The 20936-nt window shown below is 52.5% G+C and overlaps 4 protein-coding genes across 12 annotated transcripts; 2 read left to right on the forward strand and 2 right to left on the reverse strand.

Moving 5' to 3' along the window:
* Nucleotides 1-44: 44 nt before the first annotated feature.
* GPANK1 (G-patch domain and ankyrin repeats 1) lies at nucleotides 45-4143 on the reverse strand. 8 transcript variants are annotated; one of them, XM_079935541.1, is made up of 5 exons: nucleotides 3857-4143; nucleotides 3660-3707; nucleotides 3119-3267; nucleotides 2131-2844; nucleotides 46-1374 (listed from the first exon to the last, which is right to left on the reverse strand). In XM_079935541.1, exons 4-5 carry the CDS (start codon nucleotides 2739-2741, stop codon nucleotides 930-932), a joined length of 1056 nt encoding a protein of 351 aa, XP_079791667.1. In that variant the 5' UTR covers nucleotides 2742-2844; nucleotides 3119-3267; nucleotides 3660-3707; nucleotides 3857-4143; the 3' UTR covers nucleotides 46-929. The 8 variants fall into 8 exon arrangements, with proteins under 8 accessions (XP_079791669.1, XP_079791667.1, XP_079791670.1 ...); XM_079935543.1 differs by having other exon boundaries at nucleotides 45-1374; nucleotides 2131-2847; nucleotides 3660-4143; XM_079935544.1 differs by lacking the exon at nucleotides 3660-3707.
* Nucleotides 4144-4395: 252 nt separating this feature from the next.
* Nucleotides 4396-8447, forward strand: CSNK2B (casein kinase 2 beta). Of its 2 annotated transcripts, XM_079935546.1 has the most exons (7): nucleotides 4396-4512; nucleotides 5119-5201; nucleotides 5929-6031; nucleotides 6588-6703; nucleotides 7152-7227; nucleotides 7375-7564; nucleotides 8218-8447. In XM_079935546.1, exons 2-7 carry the CDS (start codon nucleotides 5130-5132, stop codon nucleotides 8306-8308), a joined length of 648 nt encoding a protein of 215 aa, XP_079791672.1. In that variant the 5' UTR covers nucleotides 4396-4512; nucleotides 5119-5129; the 3' UTR covers nucleotides 8309-8447. The 2 variants fall into 2 exon arrangements, with proteins under 2 accessions (XP_079791672.1, XP_079791673.1); XM_079935547.1 differs by lacking the exon at nucleotides 7375-7564.
* An 821-nt stretch (nucleotides 8448-9268) lies between these two features.
* LY6G5B (lymphocyte antigen 6 family member G5B) lies at nucleotides 9269-10298 on the forward strand (the record flags this gene model as incomplete). The annotated part of the gene is made up of 3 exons (XM_079934374.1): nucleotides 9269-9341; nucleotides 9480-9608; nucleotides 9895-10298. The coding sequence occupies exons 1-3, from the start codon at nucleotides 9281-9283 to the stop codon at nucleotides 10296-10298; spliced, it is 594 nt and encodes a 197-aa protein (XP_079790500.1). The 5' UTR covers nucleotides 9269-9280.
* A 2445-nt stretch (nucleotides 10299-12743) lies between these two features.
* LY6G5C (lymphocyte antigen 6 family member G5C) lies at nucleotides 12744-17748 on the reverse strand (the record flags this gene model as incomplete). Its single annotated transcript, XM_079933216.1, is given in 5 exon segments — nucleotides 12744-13190; nucleotides 13194-13285; nucleotides 15423-15590; nucleotides 16670-16747; nucleotides 17580-17748. Coding segments are annotated over 5 exon segments (576 nt in total). The 3' UTR covers nucleotides 12744-13121.
* Between the last annotated feature and the right edge of the window lie 3188 nt (nucleotides 17749-20936).

A 20936-nucleotide genomic window follows, 5' to 3' on the forward strand; every position in this document is an offset into this window, starting at 1 on the left:
CCTTCCTTGCTCCTCCATGCACGTATTTTACCTCTTGGATTTGACGACAGTGAGCGCTTCATGTGCCTGGCACCTAGTATGAGCAGCACAAGGGAGGCGCGGGAGACGAAGTGTGGGAAGGGCAAGTGTAGACAAATAGGATGTGCTTCCTGCCCTCAGGAGTTTTCAGGTATCAAAATGAACAACCTTGGCTTAAAGTGTGTATTTGGGAGGCCAGAGTTCTGGTCCCAGTTTCAGCTAATAGCCTACAGGCTGCATAATCTTAGGCCCTCCTATCACACTGGCCTCTTCCTGCAAGACCCTACCCACTCTCATCACCTCTGAGCCTTCCCTGACCTCCTCTATCACCATGCATTGTATTTGATCACATCCTGTCTCCTCCAGCTGTGAGCAACCTGAAGACTGGGAAAGTCTCTTACTCCCTATTCTTAGCACATAGTATATGAACTTTGTTTGTGAAATCAATGATTGAATTGAGTGGGCAAGGGATGGAGTGGGCAGGGGATGCCTTCTGAGGGAAGTTAGACTTGCATAGAGATGGGCAATTCCTGGTTCAGGGATTGAAAAAATAGGTGGGGCACTCTGGGCAGCGGCTGGGACTAGGAGCGAACCAGACTGGCAGGGAGGTGACCCTATCATACCACCTAGCAGAGCTGCTGCCTCTTCTGGCTCAGGTAGAATTTCATGTGGCCCCCAGCCTGTTTGGCTTCCCTGCAACAGCTTCCAGAAAAGTGAATAAAACACCAAAGAGGGGGAAAAGCTTGATTTATTTCTCAACTCTCAGCCTCTTTTCTCCCACAGGCAGAGTCCACTGATCAAAACCTGAAGGTCTGGAACCTGGGCAGGCTCCAGGAAGTAGAAGCCCAAGTGCCTAGGTCAGGGGCCCAAGTTCAGACTTCAGCAGCAGACCAGGGTCAGAACTTGCCAAGTCAGAACTCAAGGTTCATGTATGTCCTCAGATCCCGCTCCCAGGCCCTGTCCTTCTCCTCCTGCCTTCTCTCCTCCTTCCAGTTCAGTGTGGTCACCCTAGGGGCTCTCTCCCTCCCAGCCACTGCCCGTGTATCCCGAGCTGGGAAATGTGTAACTCGGGGTTGGGGTGCTGATCTGTAGCCTAATCCTTCCTGGTCCCTCTTGAGGACAGTGGGGATGGGACTGGCACGGCCCTCGCCCCGGGGTCCCAGCCCCATTCCAGGCTCCCAGCCCCCCCTCAGCAGCAGCCTGAAGCCTGGGCTGGAGGTAGGCACCCCAAGGGGCAGGTTGCGGGGCTGGAGATCCTGGGACAATGACAGCAGGTGAGCAGTGGAGGTACGGTGGTTAGAGTCTTGGAAGTGGGCATCACAAGCCTCACAGTACTGGGGGGAGGGGGATCGGGACCTGCAGAGAAAAAAAAGAAAGGGTTAAGGGCAGCGCAAGGGTTTAGGCCTCAGAGGTGGGTGGCAGGGTGGGACAGGGTCCTTCCAGTATTTCTGCTGAGGAACAAATTGCCTTCCTCCCCACTTAGCAACGAGGGACCCAAAGGGGAATAGCTGGGAGAAGAGAAGGTTAAAAGGCCTCACAAGGCTCTTGGGTGAGGGAGGATTAATAATAATTACTATAGTTAATGTTTGTATAGTGCTTATTATGCTACAAGCATTGTTCTAGCACTTTACATATATTAACCCATTTACTACTAACAACGCTTTGAGAAAGGTGCTCTTATTGCCCCATTTCTTAGATGAGGAAACTGATGCACATGGACATTAGGTTGCTCGCCCAAGTAAGTAGTCAGGATTTAAACCCAGGGAGTGGGTAAACACGGGAATATAGCAAACATTTTATAATGACTTTAAATGGACTGTAACCTTTAAAAATTGTGAATCACTAATATTGTATAGCTGTAATTTATATAGTATTATACATGAACTATGCTTCAATAAAAAAATAAAATACAAAATTAAAAACTAAATAAATACATAAATTTTTTAAATACAAAAAAATAAACCCAGGGAGCTCATGTCCGTAACCAGACTGCCTTACTAGCCTACACTAGAGGACAGGGGAGAGAACCAACCCTCCAGCTCTGTTCTGGGGCCTCTAGTGTGGAGTAGCTAGGAAGGAAAGAACACAACGGAAGATAAGGCTTCCCCTCACCGGTTCTCTGGACTCCTCGTCTCTCTGGGGCCCTCTCTGACCATGCGGGCCACCTCAGGGAAGCCCGCTTCTTCTGCCAGCTGAGCAGCATCCCTGCCACCCAGCTCGCAGACCCCCACCCAGGCAGCCCCACGGCCCAGGAGATAGCGCACAGCTGCCCCCTGGCCTGCTCGGGCCGCACACATCAGGGGGGTCCACCAGAAAGCATCTCGAGCGTTGATATTCCCCCCAGCTCCCCCTGCCTCATGGGGATCCAACAGTCTTTTTAGTTTTGCCACATCCCCCTCCTGGGCTGCCCTCAGTATCCGGTGGGTCATCTTGTCCTCTGCCCCAAGGGATCTCCTTTGTCCATGTCCTCCTGATACTCCTGCTGCAGCTTCCTTCATCATTCTTCTTCTCTTCCTCTTTCTCTTACTGGCAGACTCAGGCTGAGCCCTCTGGGGTTCACGAGTGCTGCTCTGATCCCCAGTCAAGGCTTCGTAGAAAGCCCGGGCTGCAGCCCCATCCAGGGTGGGCTTCAGCTCTTCAGGCTGTGACTGCAATTGCCCATCTTTCCAGAGATCACTGGGGTCAGTGGCTCGGGTAAAGTTAATGAGGGTGGCCCTGGACATGGCTTTTGGGAGATCTGGGAAAATGAGACTAGGCAGGGGGAGGATGAGACGAGGAAGCCAAGCCCCTGGTGGTCCTGCAGTGACCAGAGCCACCTCCAGACACCTGCTGGGAGAAGGAAAAGTATCCTTAGCGTCAAAAATCCCCTCCTAACCCAAAAGTGACCCCACAACCTAGGACCCTGCAGGGCCTGAGGACCATAGATCATGTGGAAAAACAGGAAATCCTACAGTAACAGACCATGCCCCTTAGTAAAGGTTAACAAAGAAGTCTCCATAAGACAGCTGCCCAGAGGTCCTGCGCTCCGCCCCCACTCCCATCCTCATCAACAATAAATAATAGCCTCTCTGAGGCTACTTTACCACCACGTAAGACATACCGTTAAGAAAAACAATCAGCCTGGCTCTTTAAATCGTTCTCGATCCTATTTCGGGTAACGTCTTCTCAAACAAAAACAGACTTGACACTTCTCCGGAAGCAGGAAGCAGATTTAAGGGAGAGGTTCCAGTCTGTGTTGTTTCGTAGCTTCTGTACTGCAAAATGACACTACTCTAAGCAAAGGAATCGACAGAGTCACACGATACAAAGACGCATGCGTGGCTTGAGGGGGACGATTACTCGAGAGCGCAGGCGCGCGCAAGCGCCGGGGCTGTTTCCCGCCTTGGAATCGTTCCAGTAGCATACCGCAACGCAGCACGTGCCCAAGTAGCGCGAGGACCGAGAAAGATCCGTCGGTTGGTGTGCTGCTTTTACATAACGCCCCCACAATACCCTTCGCCTCCCTCAAGGTGGCCCCCGCTCCGAGCTCATTTTCTGTCCCTGGGAAACCATTCTCGGGCTTAAGAAAGGCCCTGAGGTGGAGAATGCCCAGAAACCGTGAAAAGAAATAACGTCTCACAGCCCCTCACCATTACTCTGACCTGGGTTCGAAGGTCACACTTAGCGCCTGCAGCAGCGCCGTTCAAGCCCTAAGAGGAAATGCAGAAGTACAAGGGAACAAGCAGCAGAATGGCTGTCGCCACCTCAGGTTAGCGCACGGGGCAGTCCTGGTTCTGTCGCCGTTCAGTTCAGCCCAGTACACCCTACCCAGGTCCGTCAGCACGGAACCCGGCCTCACCTCCCGCCTCCGGAGCCCAAACCCCGGGGTGAAGTATGGGCCCCTTCGGGGGTCTCCTTGGCGAGCTGACTCGGGCAAGGAGCCCGACAGGCGATAAGGACCAGACTGGCTGGAGCGGATGAGGTCAATGCCCTCGGAAGCGTAGCCGCGCCGGGGCCTGAGGCTCGCTGTGCGAGGGGAGCGGCAGGAAACGACACCGGCAACCGTGTTCCTCTCCCCGCCCTTCTCGACCCCACGGTTCCGGGAATCACACGACTATATTCCCCAGGCTCCCTGGCCCAGACGCGATACTGACTTTCCGCTTCCGGTTGAGCCTAGCCGCCCCTTGCTGCGCCCCGCCCCCGAGCGTCTCCCTCAGGAGCCTCGCGACACCAGGGTCGTGCGCGGGTCATCCTGGGATTCGTAGTTCGGCTTTCCCTAGTTTCGCCAGTTTCTCCCTACCGGGGACTCCATTTCCCGGCGTCCATCGCGGCTCCCAACGCTAAGCACTTGCGCGTTGCCCTCTTCCCCACCCTCCCCAATTTCCACTCCCCCCCACCCCACTTCGCCTACCGCGGTCTTGTCCGCGCCCTACGTTGCAGCGGTCCCCGCGGTTCCTTGGAAGCAGAAACTCCCCTTTCCCCCCCCGTCCCCCGGTCCCAGTCCCCGTCCAGTCGGTGAGTCTGGGGTCGTCCCCGCGCCGTGTCCCCTGTCCCTGGGCGCGGCACATGGGGTCTCCCCGCCTTGATATGGGGGTGGGGAAGGAAGTGACCTGGTCCGGCACCGAGGGAGGGAGAGGTGGCCAAAAGGGTGGAGGCGGGATGTGGGGACTCCCATGAAAGGAACCTGAGGGCCACCCCCAGGCCATGAGAAAAGGAGGGGCTCGGCTCTTGCTTGGAAAGGATAAACTTCGGAACGCTTGGGAATGGGGCCGGGAACACGCGGAGACTTGCGCGGGTAGGGAGCCTGAGCCGCGGGCCCTGCCGGAGTTGACGCGGAGGAGAGAGGGGCCTGGCCTTCGGGAGCGTCAGGGATGTGGGTAGGACTAGTGGGTCAAGACCTGTCGGTTTCTCACAAGTGGTGGGACCCCAAAGAATTTATCTAGTCTCAGAGAAAAGGGGCCGAGATGTGAATAAGAGGAGCTAGAGAGACGTGCTCCAGGTTCGGATCCTTTAAGAAAGGGTTGCCCCAAATTCTTCCATGGTTGGAGGGCAAAGTGTGGAAGGAGGGAGGATATCAGAGGCAGGGAGGGAGAGCTTACCCTTACACTCCTCTTTCTTTAGCTTACGTGAAGATGAGCAGCTCAGAGGAGGTGTCCTGGATTTCCTGGTTCTGTGGACTTCGTGGCAATGAATTCTTCTGTGAAGTGAGTTCTTCTCAAACCCCCTATCCATCTCCACATATAATCTGGCTAAATAAAAAATTCTCCCACATATTCAGCTTCCACACACTTCTTTCACAGGCTTACGTAAAAACTCTTTTTCGTCAAGGAAGAGTCCCCTTAGTAACTCCCTCACTAACTTGTGGTGAAGGGGCGAGACTGGGGCCCCAAGTCAGCCCTGACATTCTCCAGCAGTATAACGTTGGACACGTCAACCTGTGTATTTTCTTTTTTATTACCACAGTGGTACTGGTAGTGGTAGTACCTATCTTTTGTGGCTGTTAGGACTAAAATAGTTCCTACTAAAACGTTCTGTAACGTGTAAAGCTGTGTGTTAACATAAGGGATTGTAACTGCCTTCAGAATCCAAGCTGTTGAGCCTCCACCTTCCTCAGAGAGCCAGCTGGCCCTAAGGAGAGGCCAAAACTGAGATGGGAAGCAGGAATAGGAACAAGGATCATGAAAGGAATGTCTCTCTAAGACGGGGTTTGCTGTACCTGTTTATCCTTGGAAAAGAAAATCCGAAGCTTCTATGGGTGGGCGGTACATGTGAGCTGGGGAGAGAGACTCAAGTACTTCTGCTGAGTTGGGAGTGCGGAACAAAGGGAACAGAAGCAGTTGTGTTGAGGATAAGGCACCAGTTGGAGCAACTTGCCCAGGTCAAAGCTGAGGATTCTGTTGTGGGTTTCCTTTTGACTTCATGTCCCGACAGGTGGATGAAGATTATATCCAGGACAAATTCAATCTCACTGGACTCAATGAGCAGGTGCCTCACTATCGACAAGCTTTAGACATGATCTTGGACCTGGAGCCTGGTGAGACACCCTCAGGGTTGTTTTGTGTGTGTATGCTTTTTTTCCTTTTTAAATCCTGTTTATCTGCTTCTTGAATTTCTAAATTTCCTTTTGGTTCTCTGACCCCCTTAACCCAAAGTCTTCTACTTCATTTTGATTCCCTACCTCACTCTTGCTTAGTTTTGTGACTTAACACCACTCATTCCCATACTCTGATCCTGTTAACTTAGCGCTATTCCATAATGCCCATTTTTCCATGAGTCTTATTTTCTGCTGCTTTTCCCTGCCTTGCACCTTCCAGGCTAGAGTTTTGTCTTCTGTGGAGACATCTTTGCGTTTGTGTATCGAGGGAGAGAAGGGAGCAGAGGCTGAGAGGGATGGAAAGAAGGCAGAGCTGCCTTGGGTTGGTGGAAGGGTCAGAGGCCCAGGTTTCTGGGTCAAATGCCCAGGCCGTGGGTGTGGTGAGGCTCAGAGTTGGGTGCTGGGCTAACTGAGTAACCAGCAGCCCCTGGGGATGGGCAGGGCACCCAAAATAGCTGTAAGACAAGTGGTTGCATTTGGTTGGGCCATGTTTCAGATGAGGAGCTGGAAGACAACCCCAACCAGAGTGACCTGATTGAGCAGGCAGCTGAAATGCTCTATGGATTGATCCACGCCCGCTATATCCTCACCAACCGTGGCATCGCCCAGATGGTGAGGCCTCTCTACTCCCAGTTGGCTCCTTCGCAGGCAACAAGGGAAACAGTTTCCTGCAGCAAGAAGTCACTTGTTTCAACCTTGTCAAGGAATCTAGCTTAGAAGAGGGAAATAAACCCCAGAACCTAGGCTTAGGGATTAAAACCTGATTGAGGGTGTGCTGAAGGGGGTGTTTTCAGGGAGGGAGATGTGACCTTGGGCAGGAAGTTGTAGACCGCCTCTTCCTCAGAGAATAAGCAGCGAATGGCTCTGATGGTCTGCAGCCTGCCTAACTGGAGGAAGGGAAGCAGAGGAGTCTTGAGGGCCCATCTGAGCCAGAAAAGGGGCCTCTGGACAGCGAGAGACAGGAGGAGTTGGGGACAGAGTGACGTGGGTTGGGCTGAGGAGGGGGTTGTCTCTTCTCTTCATACCTATCCAGCAACCCCTTCCATTTTATTCACTGCAGTTGGAAAAGTACCAGCAGGGAGACTTTGGCTACTGTCCCCGTGTGTACTGTGAGAACCAGCCAATGCTTCCCATCGGTGAGTGTTGGAAAAGGGAAAGAAGGGCCACATAAAATGGCAGGTCCACTGGGAAGGAGTTGGGGCTCAGCAAGTTGGGGCCTGAGTCCAGGAGGGAGGTTGGGCAGGCTTGGGTTACCTGGCCTGCTGAGTCTGGCTGTCTCCCAGGCCTTTCGGACATCCCAGGTGAGGCCATGGTGAAGCTCTACTGCCCCAAGTGCATGGACGTGTACACACCCAAGTCATCGAGGCACCACCACACGGATGGCGCCTACTTCGGCACCGGTTTCCCTCACATGCTCTTCATGGTGCACCCCGAGTACCGGCCCAAGAGGCCCGCCAACCAGTTTGTGCCCAGGTGGGGAGCAGGGACAGAGTCACCAAGGGTCAAAGGAAAGGGCCGGGGTCCCCCAGAAAGAAGGGAGGACAAGGACAGGGCATGGTCTGTTCTTGACACCTACTTCTCCCAAAGCCAGGGCTTTTCCCTGCTGAGTGACCTTGGGAAAGTTGTGTGATCATCTATGCCTCAGTTCCGTTATCCATGAAGTGGGGATGGTGACATGCCTGACAGTGTGTTTTTAAATGTATGAGTCGCTTAAAGTAATGTTTGTCACTTGAAGCAACATTTAAACAGTAGCTAACCTTGTTGTCTTCTTGGGTGTTCAGCCTTCTGCCAGGAAATCCTCAGAGCCACGGTTCAAGTGTGGTTTATCTTCCTGGAGTACCATTTTTACTCTTGTGTAGAGAAGGAAAGTTCAGCTTTATATTGAAACAAGTACTGACGTGTGTGCTTGTGCGTGTGTACACACGTGTACCTCCTAGAATTTGAGTTTTAATGGATATTTAAAATAAATTTCCAAATATTCTTGAGAGAAGAAGTTTGGGAACCTCTGCCCTTCAGTACTGAGCAGGCCCATGAAGGAGCTGGGGTGGGGAGGCAGGAATGCTGGCCACAGGCAGGGCCAGGATGGGGCTCACACTGCTGCCTCTCTGACCTCTGCCCTGACCCAGGCTCTACGGTTTCAAGATCCATCCGATGGCCTACCAGCTGCAGCTCCAAGCGGCCAGCAACTTCAAGAGTCCAGTCAAGACGATTCGCTGATTCCCCACCCCACCTGTCCCCAGTCTTTGACACTTTCATTCCTTTGCTGCCACCCTTTCATGAACCCTCTATGGTTTTTAGTTTAAATTAAAGGAGTCATTATTGTGGTGGGAATATGAAATAAAGTGGAAGAAAAGGCCGTGGGCTGATTTGCTGGTGCTTGGGGTTGGGGAAGGGAGGGTAATGGTGTGCTGAACCCCAGGAGCTCTCCTGGCCCCGCCCCCCCTCCTCAGCTTGAAATCCAGCACAGATTTGTGCCCAGTGGATTTGGGTGATGTTTTTAGTAGGAAAGTGGAGTTGTAGAATTGGGTGTGGGGATGTGCAAAGATCACAAAAGACTCAAAAATCAAATTTCAAAGATTAGAGAAATATTCTTTTTGGGCCACCTGTGGTCGTCTGCTTATACTCTAGGGAGTGCAGTCAACAACACTTTGAGTTTGGGTTTTACAGGGAAAGTGGTCCCAAAATAAACAACTGTAAGGGGTGGGGAAAGGAGGGGCAAGGTCCAGAACTGCTGTTGTGTGGTGTCTGCCTGCCCCCTGCTGGGGAGCTGAGACATGCGCATCTCAGAAGGATGGGGGGCACTGGCTTCCTGGCTAAGGTTTCTCCCAGAACAATAGGGACTGACCCTATTGTGTGGGAAGGATAGCAGATGGTACCAGAGAAGGAAACATCCATGCACCCTTGAAAGGCACGCAGGACAAAGGTAGACTGCTGGATTGGGGCCCAGGTATTGCCCCTGTCTGGGCTACTGCTCCCACATTCAGGAACCAGACCTGGTGGGTGAGGACATGTCCCTCCTGCCAAGTTAATAGCTTCCTCCTCCAGTCAGGAATATAGCTCTGTACCTGCGGTAGCTCCTGCTCAGACTGCCTGTCAAAACTAGCCTGCAGTTCAGGCTTAAGGAGCATGGTCACAGGAAGGAGGGGTTTCAGAGCACCCCTGAGGGGCTTCCCCTCTCCCCAGAATTCCATGATGAAGGCCCATATGTTTGTAGGTGTGCTGGTCATGATGGGCTTCACAGTGGGAAAGGGTAAGTGGGACACGGGGGCAGGGAAGGAGGGGTGACTGAGTCCAGGGAGGGGATGGCTCTGGATGAGCGGGCTCCCTGCAGGGCAGGGAACTTGGAGTGAGCCAACACGGCCATTTCTCCTGTTTTCCACTTCCCCAGCTCTTGTTGCTGAAGTCCGGACCTGCCACCTCTGCCTCTTAGAAGATCCTACTATAGGATGCGTTTTAGGCTCAGAGAAGTGCACGATCAGCAGCTCATCCCCATGCATGGGGATCAGCATCTTTCATAGTGAGTCAAGTCCTAGGAAGGGGCTACTGGTAGGGCAGCCCATGGCTTGGTCTCCTCTTGTAGATGAAGGCTGCTTGGGGCCTGAGGTCTAAGGAGATGGAGGATCCTGGAGGGGGAGGGGTCCGGGCTTCTGTGGAGCCAGTTAAGCTAATTTTTCTGGCGCCTTCTGATGGAGTCTGGGATAGGAATTGGGTCTGGGTGAGGGATCGCGGAGTCTGTGAAAGGGGTGCCAGGTTTGGGGACTATGGGAGGCAGCAGTGGTTGTTAGCTGTCCCCTCTCTTCCAGATACCAAGGTTCGCTTCTTAATCCGGGGCTGTGGACAGCACAAGTCTTACCGGTGCCAAGAAAAACACCCCACCTACCTCCCAGAGTACTGGTACTACGCCCAGTGCTGCCAGTATGATTACTGCAACTCCTGGTACAGCCCCCAGCTCCAGAGCTCCCTCCCTGAGGCCCCTGAGGGGTCCCTGGCCCTGCCCCTGTCTGAGTCCCAGATCCAGTGGTTCTGCCAAGCCCTGAACCTCTCACTGCCCCTACCCAGCTTCCATGCTGAGAAGGAGCCTTCTGAAGGCCTGGACCCCCTGGCTGTCCTGCCCCTGAATCTGAGTTTGTCCATTGCTGACCTGCGCCGCATATACTGGTTCCTCAACAATTCAGGACTTTTGGTTCTTCCCTGGGCTAGGCTGTGACGTCTTACCCTTCCCAGATTTCACTCTGGTCCAGCGTCTCTCCCCTGACACCCCAGCATCATGTACTGCCCTCTCAGAACACTCCCACTTTCTGGTCTGTGAGTTCTCAGTCTTCCTTTCCTTTGTACTTCCATCGTCTATATGGTTTTGGTTTAGTTTCCTCCCCAAAAAGCAGCTGGCACTGCACCCAGTGCCCTTCATCCACCTAGAAAATAATCTCAAATGTGAATTCTGCCTAGGCTGACCTGGGAAAGGCACAGTGGTTTCCTCATCCCTCTCCTATCATCTGAGTGGGATCATCCCCTCCACCCCCCATCTTCCTGATCCCCTCTCAATCTGGCTATTTCCACCCCTACACTTGTCTCTAAAACCTTGTGCCAGACTGACCTTGCATCAAGACGGGTGAGAGGCGGACTTTGTGCAGATTTCCTGACTGGGCACTCTGGTGTTCCTACCTCACTGTCTCCACCACCCTCACTCCCGCCTGGTCTCCTGCTTCCTTCTCTCATCTCTTGTCCCCATCTTTGACTTCCACAGCCCCACTTCACGTCCCTGAGTCCTGACACCCACTTGCACAGAATCCCAGGGAGAGGAGAAGATCTGTCCTCTGCTCCACATTCTCCAGTTTCCCTCCACAATAAACAAACTGGGCTAAGTCTGTGTCACATTGTTTATGGGGTCAGGCTCAGGTGTGGGCAGGTGTAAACAGGTTAAAGAAAGTTAACTGGGTGTGGGGTTCAAACAGGGTTGCAGAGCCCTGCCCACTCCACTTGGCCTTTGTGGTTCCTCATGGCCTGCCGCAAAGAGCCCACATCCATCCCACCCTCTGCTCAGCTAGAGATCAAAGTATGAGGATTGTGACTCCTGCCAGCCTTAAACATACCCTACAAAACCTAGAAAGTTAAACCCGGGTGATGTCAGGTTTTTCCACATAAGAAAGGAGGAAATACTCAACCATGAAAACTCAAGAGCAAACCAGAGGGCCCAGGTCTGCATCTCAGAGTTAACCTGGAGCTGAGGCACCTGCGTTCCTGCCTATTCTCAGTTCTTTTCAGGATCCTGGGAGCCAGGACCCCCTCTGTGAGGGCCTAGGTGGAGGGGGTGGGAGAGTACAGAGAGCACACAGGTGGGGCTGCAGTGGTAGGGTCTTTCATTTTGAAAAGCCGCAAGCATGCAGAAAGCAACCTTCCCCATACATTCAATAAACACTGGACACACTGCTCTGAGCCAGGCCCAGTATTAAGCAGCAAGACTTGCAGATGAGTACAGCCAGGTGTCCACCCTTCTGAATCTCACAACCCAGTGCTGGGATTATGAAACTTTTTTCTGAAAAGTAGTGCAGCTCTGTGGCTGGGAGGCCCAATCCCAGCTCCTCTGCCACTTAAGTAAGTTGGTCTCTGTGCCGAATTTTGGTCACCTGTCAAGTAGGGATAGTGCCTCAGGATTGAGAGAATGTGTGTCAACGTGTGCACAGAGAGAGAAGTTAATGGACTCAAAAATAGACACGCCTTAGAGGCAAACATACACACAGATTTTGGTCTATTTAGTTTTAAACCTTTTTGGCCATACAGATGTTTGCGCACCATAAGGTGGGTTTTTGTAAACTACACACCTGTGTTACCACTCCCTGAGTTAGCATAAAGGCCTTTATCAACACCCAAAGCTGCCTTCATGCACCCTCCTAGACCCTCCTAAAATTCAGGGGTAGCCACTGTCCTGAATTTTGTCTGTGTGCTTGATAGAAACGACATCACAGCATACACTCTTCCTACACAACATTTTGCATGTATGTTAATAGATTTTTGTGGCCCCTTTAATGGCTTGTGCTCTGGTGGGAGAAACCATTTGTTTCTAGGTCAGGAAGCAGTTGGAGGTACAAAGAGGTACAAGCCACTGTGTCCCTCTCTTGCCGCCCCACTTTACCCCATGACCTCTGACTTCAGCATAAGTCAAGGGCCCAGGTTTACACAGCTCCAGCAAGTCAAACTGGAAGACAGCCTCAGAGGATGAGAAACCCAAGGCCCGAAACTGAGGAGTAACTTAACCATGGTCCTTGAAAAGGGAAGTTGAGCCTGGGGTCAGAGAGGCCACTAGGCCTTGCATCTCTTCACAGAGCTCCTTCCCCACCCTCTCCTCCCTGGGACTGGTTCTCTTACAGCTCCACTCCTACCAACACACCCCCATGAACCTCCCTACCAGTCCCCATCCAGCTCTGGGTCTGACAGCACTTCTAAGGATGTCCACCACCCTTCTGGTCTTCAACATAGGAGGGCTTGCAGTTCCTCTTCACCTCTTTGTGCTGAGAGCTGAATCAGAGACAGTGGGGCAGGGCAGGAGCAGAGCTCCGCAGAGCTGGGAGCCACTTACCTGCCCCTGACGGGGCACTCAGGCAGTACCACCTCCCTCAGCCTCCACATCCACCAGAAGAGAGAGACAAATCAAACAGTTTGCACACCTATTTATTTTGGAGGAACAGCCGGGGACTTTGGACAAGAGAGGACCATGGTGGGAAAAGAAGCAAAGCAGGGCAAAGGGGCATCCTTGAGGTGGGAACAGACAGGAGGAAAGATGTCAGACTGAGGCCTTGAAGGAAAACTCCAGAGAATTCTGGAGAGGGAGCCTAGGGAAGGGGCAGAGTGGGAATAGGGGTGTTGAGGGGCGTCAACCAAGAGACAGATAGGACTGGGGTCCAGTAGCTGCTGCTGAGGGCGGCAGGGAGGGCTGGTGGGTGCGGATGGACACTGTTCTGGCTGCCCCCAGGTGGAAATCAGGAGGATGGCTGAAAATTGGCCGGTTTTTTCTCCAGAGGTCTCTATGGAAGTTCTAAGGACCATATTTTATTCTGTTCTGAGGGTTATTGCAGAAATTCTGGAAGCAGCATCGAGAGAATATCTAGAAGCCCAACACTGGAGGAGTGTGGGTGTACGAGCGATCACTCTTCTGCTCCTTGCTGCGGCAGTCACTCACCACGATCTCCGAACCACTGTCTGGGGAGGGACGGCAGCAATCAGCGACACAGAGTTCCCAGGTAAAGCCCCGAACCCTCCCATCCCCTCACCCCACATGGACTTACCATCACTGCCCCCACACCCTGCCCTGGACCGCCAAAATGCAACAATTCCTGGAACTGGACAGGCCAGCAAGTGCCAGGGAGTCACCAGCCATGAACTCTGTGGAAGTTTCCCAGGGAAGGTTGGTGGGAAAGAGCCATTCGAGATACAGTGACAGCTGGAATGGGGTGAATTGGGACTTGTGGAGCAAAGTGAGGAGAACTAGCACTTCAGGCGGGACCATGTAAGAAAAAGTTGGGAGATGTATTGGAGGTCAGATTGCAGACAGGAGGTGTTTGTCGTTTATTTTATGGATCAAAAGTAAGAGAAGAGAAAAAAAAAAAGTAAGAGAAGATGAGGGACTTCCCTGGTGGCACAGTGGTTAAGAATCTGCCTGCCAATGCAGGGAACATGGGTTCGATCCCTGGTCCAGGAAGATTCCACATGCCGTGGAGCAACTAAGCCCGTGCGCTGCACCACAACTGCTGAGCCTGCGCTCTGGAGCCCACGGGCCACAACTATTGAAGCCGGAGCACCCTAGAGCCCGTGCTCCGCAACAAGAGAAGCCACTGCAACGAGAAGCCCGTGCACCGCAACGAAGAATAGCCCCCGCTCGCAGCAACTGGAGAAAGCCCTCGCGCAACAACAAAGACCCAACGCAGCCGAAAATAAATAAATAAAATATAAATAAATTTATATTTAAAAAAGTAGAAGAGGATATCTCTGTTGCTATTGTATATATGAGAGAGGGGAAATCTTTGTGCCCATGTACGGGGATGTTCACTGCTGCCCTGCTTGAGAGAGTGAAAACTTAGAAGCAACCTAAAGGTCCATCAGTAGGGGGATGGATAAATCAACTCTGACATGCCCATGCCGTGGAATACCATGCAGCAGGACAGGAAGCTGGTTACAAACTGATACGGAAACATCCCCCATAACTGTTAAGTTTGAAAAACAAGTGCAGAACAGTGCTTACAGTAGTATGGTACTGTTTGTGGAGGAAAAAAAGAGGTGAAAAGGAGTGAACAGCATATTTGTATAGGGTGGGATATGCACAAAAGGTCACAGAAAGGATAATAAAGGCAATTTAAAAAATGGTTTTCTCTTATTCGTGCCTGAGAGCTGGGTGAATTGGGCCAGGAGTGGGAGGGAGACTTTTCTTGAATACTCTGATATGGAACCACATCTATGCATCAGCTGTTTCAAAAAGTATAATGAAAGGATTTGAATGAAGGCAGCTTTGTACAGCAGTTGTCAAGAGCACCATCTCTGGAACCACCACAAACTGTGGCTCAGCCTCTAGGAGACTTATGCAAGGTACTGACCTCTCTGCACCTCTGTTTCCACGTCTGTAAAATGGGGATAACAATGCCTACCTTGGAGGGTTGTAAGTGCTTAGAACAGTGCCGGGTACAGAGTCTGTGTTATGTGTTTATTATTTATTATTGAAAAAGGTGAGGGATCAGGTGGAAGAGCAGGCTTGAGGAACTGGGAATGTAGTCAATTTCCAGCAAGTTGAAAATGAGGTGGAGATATCCAGAGGGCAATTTGACATTACAGTTTGGCCTAACGTTCAGTTTTAGAAGGATGCAGTATGTGCCTGCTGGGTGAAGCCAAGCAAGCAGATAAAATCCTCTGGGAGAGTAAAGAGGAAGAGAGCTAAGGACCAAACTTTGGGGAACGTGAACTGTTAAGGGTCAAGACTTAGCGAAGACCCAGTTAAAGGCAAGACTCAGTGAAGGAGACTGGAAAGAAGCAGTGGAAGATGTAGAAGAGTGGTGCTGGCAGGAACTACTGCTGACAGATGGGGAGAAGGCAGCTTGAAGAAAGGCCAGTAGATTTGGTGATCCCCAGGGTCCCCTACAAGGCTGGGTGCTATGAGGAGGGTTAGCCGAGAAGGGGAGGGGAGTAGAAGTGGAGATGGGGAGTGGCTCTAAAGGAAAGGAAAGAGAGAGAGTGGTGGAACAGTGTCTTAGAGTTGTGGGAACCAGTATTAGGGTGCAGCTTAGAAGGCTGGTAGGGACTCAGTTCGGGAATGGGCTGGGCCCACGACGAAAGGGAGAAGGCAGCTTACTGTTCTCTATGAGCAGAGTCATGCAGCTGCTGCCCTTTGGGGCGAGGCAGATGTCAGATCCCAGAAGGCATCCCAACTCCTTGGTCTCCAAGAGGCATCGATAGCAGCTTAGGTATTTATTTAAATGAATCTGATGAAGGGGTTCTTGATCATAACGCTCAAACTCACCTAGAATACAGAGAAGCACTGACCCCAAACCCACCTAATTCCCAGACTGGCCAATCCCACTGTTCCCTCCTACCTCCCCATCTCAGAAAACCATGAAATCACCAATTCTTTAATGAACCATCTGGCTTAATCTAACATCAGAAGCTTTCGTTCTCATTAAAAATCTCCATTCTCTGCTCTTTTACCTCCTGAAATGAGGAACTCATTCATTCACTCATTTATTCATATATTTGAGGGGCTAACGTGCCCAGCACTCTACAAGCCTCTAACTTTTAAAGGTTAGGCCAAGGCAGTCCATTACAACTTTTGGCAGCCCTGTTAGGACAGTTCTTCCTTTGTGACTTGGTTTCACTGTCCCCACCCAACCCCCAGACTCTTTTGAATACGCTTTCTTAATCTATAATGTTCAGAAGTGAAAACATCAGGGTGCATCATCACAGGACAGGAAGAATCTCAGCTTTGTGTAGACAGGAGACATCAAGCAGCGCAAGGCCACATTCTTTGTTTGGTGGTTCTCTCACTGAACAGACTCATATTAAACTTTGTCCACCAAAGCCCTCCCCAACTGCATTCCTATTCACCTCCCTCCTCCTCTGATCCCAGGCCCAGACCACATGTTGATGAGTCCCCAGACCCAGCAGAGCACTTGGTGTAAGGCAGATGCTTAGCAAACACTTTGGATCTTGTTTCTGTGTCAATGGTGCTTTGCAGCCAAGTGAGGTTATCAGGCTGGATTCAGCCTTGTTCTACACTGTGGATCCTGAGGCTGTCATCTGGCATGTTCTCCCAACCCTCCCTATTCTGTATTGTCCTCAGATTCTAAGAGGTTCCCTTTAGTATCTCCATTCAGGTCACTGCTGTTGAATGAGATAGCCCTGGGGTAATCACCAGAAATCTCCCTCAGAGTGAACATCAGTACATTATCAGTCCCCAGGCATTATCCCACCAAGCCCACCCATCCCATCTTTCTTCCTGCCTGGGTTTACCTGAATCTCCTTGGCAGATGTACCCAGACATCTATCCAGGGTTTCCCTATCCAGCAGGATAGGAGACCCGTCTGACCCCGTAGAGCCACTTACCAAACGCCAAGCTCATCAGGACCAGCATTATTAAGAGGACCATGTACAGGGCTTGGGGGGGGCCCAGATTCCGGCTACCTGCAGGGCCCGCCATAACATGCATGACTGCCCACCAGCCTCCAGTTTGGCCTTATATTGGTGGAAGAGAAGGTGGCGCAGACGAAGGGGAGAGGCAACATCCTTTGGGGGTGGAAATCAGTGCCTGAACAGCCAGAGGGACAGAGCGTCCTCACCCACGGCCATTCTGGGGTCTAACATACTGGCATGGGGACAAGGACCCAGCAACAGGGGAATGAGAGGGGAAACTTCTTTCATATTAATTCAACAGACATTCATTCAATCACTGCATCAGGTGTTGGGGATACAATATTGCACAAAGTCACTACCCCCACAGAGTACACCATCTAGTACGGGAGACAAGTCAACGGACAATGAAGGGGGAGGGGCGGGGAGCGCGGGCAGAGTGCTTCCAGGGAGAACTTGGGCAATGGAAAGTACTGACCCAAGGAGTTTCATTAGAGCAGTAACAAGATCAATTTATGTTTGTAAAAGATTTCTGAGGCCAGAAAACCACTTAGGAAGCTATTCCTGAGCCCAGTCACAAGATGGCGGCCTGGTCTAGCAGAAGAGAGGGAAGCCGCGAAGTGAACGAATCTGAGCTGCATTTAGAAGAAAGACTGGACAGATTTGGACTTAGACTGAATGTGAGGTGAGGGAAGGGGGATAGGCTTGCAAAAGGGGGTAATTGTGACACCATTTTCCAAGATGAGAAACACGTGTCAGAAACCCCAAAGCGAGGACACCTGAGTCGCTAATGACCGTACTCGGCCCAGTGCCCCCTGTGGGTTCCGGTAAGTCAGAGCCTTTCCCTACGCCCGACTTTTCCCGCCCCGCCTCAGCTCAGCTGCACGTCGGTGGATCTGATCTCCGGCGCCCACAGGCTCCGGCGCTGTGCGCTCGCTCTCCGCGCCTGGCTGCACCTCAGAGATTTTGGGAAGACGCGAAGGCGGCCCCCAGCCCAAGCTCAGCTCTTGGCCGGGCGGCTGGGGAGGGCGCGCCCGGCGTCGGGACCCAGGCATCCGGCCCTGTCAGACACCCAGAGCACTACGCGGCTTCCCCGGAACATCGCACTGTGGCGCTAACATCCCTCCCCACACCCGGATTCTGGAGACCACACAGCAAGCAATGAGCGGCCGCGAACTGGCTCCAGGCGCCCCATCCACTTCCCCCGCCGGGGGCCTGCTGGGCCCACCATGCCTGCTCCGTCGGCATCTCGCCAGGTCCGTCTCTCTGTGAGAGACACAGGGTTTTTGCTTTAAGGGTCGGTGGGCTAGGGGAAGTCCTCGGCTTCCAGGAACGGACCACCTGCTCCAACTTCCAGTCTGAAGATTTGGGGCCGGGCCCTGCCCGAGGGTTCCCTGCTGTGTTCCCAACACTATCCAAGAATCATCCGGTCTCGGGGTGCTGATGCGGAAGATGGGAAGAAACTGACGGAGACACGCCAAGAAAGGCGGACGCGAAAGAAGAAATACGAGAGGAAAACACACGCCACTGCGCGCACCCCAAGAGCCTTGGGATGATAAAAATAAGAGAATTATTTTAGAGAAAAGTCAAGAGTAATGGAGAACTGGGGAGGAGCACCTGGGACCGATATAAATGTTGGTTGAATGAGGGACAAAGTGATAGACGAAAACAATTAGACAGCGGGGGCTGCTTTTGAAGCAAAGTGGGCAAAGGAGAAGCAGAAGGGAATTTCACAGCGCCCTTTGACTCCCTCTCTCGAATATAAGCTCCTTGGAGGCTTATGGTGACGGGCTCCTTGGAGGCTTTCCTGGGGTGAAGAGGCGGGGCTTTGCAACTGTCGTCCTGGTGAAAACAGCGGCTGGAGAAATCCACGCTGAGGGCCCCTCCCCCCGGACAAGGGATACCTGAGGGTAAGCAGCCAAATTACCAAACAAAGCAGGTCGGGCCTTAGGACAGAACGCTGCAGTTAGAGGAGGAATCGGGGTGAACGAGGGGCGGAGCTATGGATGATTGGGCCGGGCGAAAGCCAGCTTCTGTTAGGGGAGTGGCCGCGACAGAGCAGTCTGGAGAGGAACTACAGAGGGGATCTTTAATCAGAATAGAAATGAATGAAAAAATGAATGACTGGGCTCCTGAGGGAGCTGGGAAGGGTTGGTGATTGGATGGATGGATGGATAGGGACCTGGCTATCCCCGACGCCGGGGCCCCCCACTCTCTGGAGCCTTTCACCCTCGGGGCCCTCATTCACTTGTGACAGTGCGAGAAACACATGCCCCTCCCGGGGACATGGAGCAAACCCTCAACCCAGACACTCAGTTCAGAGCCGAGTCCAGCACCTCACACCGGGAGCAGCGCAGGGTGGCGCCTGGGCCAATGAGACATGGTAAGAGAGGGGGTGGCCCAGCCCGGGGCCCACTTCTTCCCAGGTTTCCTGTCCAGTTGCTAGCTCTCCTTTTCCCCAGCCTCCATCCCCTCTCCCAGTTTGCCTAGCAACTCTGGGATGCCTGGGTGTCCAGGCCTCACCTGGTGCCCACTACAGCAAGAGTCAGAGCCTCAGCAGATGTGGTGTCTGCATCTCAGCTGGTCTTCTCCCGAGGCTGCTAGAACCCTGATAAATAGAGTGAGGAGTGGATATGGGGGAGCTGGTCCCACCCCGGGGGCGGGGGTGTGAGCCTTATCAGATAGGGAGTAATCTGAGGGGGTAGACTGAGACTCCTTGGTGGCGCGGTGCAGAATTCAAATTTTGAGCCTCACTTCTCCCCACCCACTTCAGGTATCCATGCGCCCCTCACGGCATCCACTGTTCTCTATAGTATGTGCAGGAAGAAGGGGGAGGGAGACGTGGTTGTAGAGGCAGGTCAACAGAGTCCCTGATGGCCATGGCCAGGAAGAGGGAGTCCTTTGTGTCTAGGGTGTGAGATGTGGGGCACCCCGTGTTTGCATTTAAGGAGGTTCCCTTAGCTGAACAAAGACTTGGGTTTCCAGAGGGCTAACTGTCCTGATGGCTCTGGAAGGCAAGGTTCAGAATCATGCAGCTGGTTCCCACAGCTTCACGCTCCATACTTCCCACCCTGTTTGCTCCCTAGGGCAGAACAGAGGAGAGGGGTGCCAGGATCAGCTCTCCGGTATTTGCTAAAGGTGGAACATTCTGGAGCTGTGGCCACCTCTTCTCTTCTAACCCCAAATAGGAAGCATCATGTCAACTGACAAGTCTCAGATCACTCCTTTCAGTGGAGACTCAGTGTATCTCCCTTTAAGGAGCTGCTGAGCTGGTTAGGGCAGACAGCCTCTGCCCCAGGCATTGCAGGGGAGCTCTGTGCTTTGAGGTTGGAGAAGACACTGAAATTAACCAGAGGATGTATCCAGGACCTCAGAATATGGTCCACCTTAAGTATCTTGTTCAAAATGGTGGACCCAGGGTGGTAAACCTAGGGGTATTTCATCTGGAAAAGAGGTTTCCAAGGGAAGAAGGTGGCCAGGGTACAAACTGATGGGTGGGAAAGGGACTCATTCTGTTCTGTGAGGTCCAAGGATTGGAAATAGAATGGAAGTTATAGGGAACCAATTTCCTCAAGTTCAAACTAAGAATATTCTAACAGCTGTCCAGAAAGGCAAAGTATGGCTCTGGGAAGACCCGAGTCCTTGGCACCTGCTCCTTGGTCCCCGGCAGGCCCTGTGTTTGTTGAATTGCAAAGAGGGTGTGAAGAGAGAGACTTGACATGGTGAGGAGGGTGTGCAGGGTTTGTTGCATCAGACATGGGAGCAGGCCGTTCCTCACTCCCCACGGAAAGAGCAAGAGCTAAGCAAGGAAAACTGGAAGGACTGATGGTGAGACCATGCAGGCTGGACCTGGAAATCTGTAGAATCGCTGAGTAGGTGAAAATCAGGAGCTAGAAAGTATTTTGTAACCAACAAAGCCCATGAGTTGTGAGCAAGAGGAGGCAACCTTGGTCTGCTGGGCTGGTCGTATGCAGGAAGGCCTAGGCAGGCACCAGGGAGGCCGCACAGTGGTGATAGTACTAGGCATGCCAGGGAAGGGTGAGGACTGGGGACCCATTGCACAAGGATAGCTCGTGCTATTGCCTGAGGTGACAGCAGAGATGGGGAGGGTTACACTGGCTGTCTGGAGTTGGGGTTTCTCAAAGCCCAGCCCTTTGGAGCTTCGACTCTCCCCACTCCCAACCCTGGCTTCCTGGACACCTGGGAAGTCACAAAATTAGCCAGCCAGTAGAAAAAATATTTT

This window comes from Stenella coeruleoalba (assembly GCF_951394435.1).
Source record: "Stenella coeruleoalba genome assembly, chromosome: 10".
Classification (NCBI taxonomy): domain Eukaryota; kingdom Metazoa; phylum Chordata; class Mammalia; order Artiodactyla; family Delphinidae; genus Stenella; species Stenella coeruleoalba.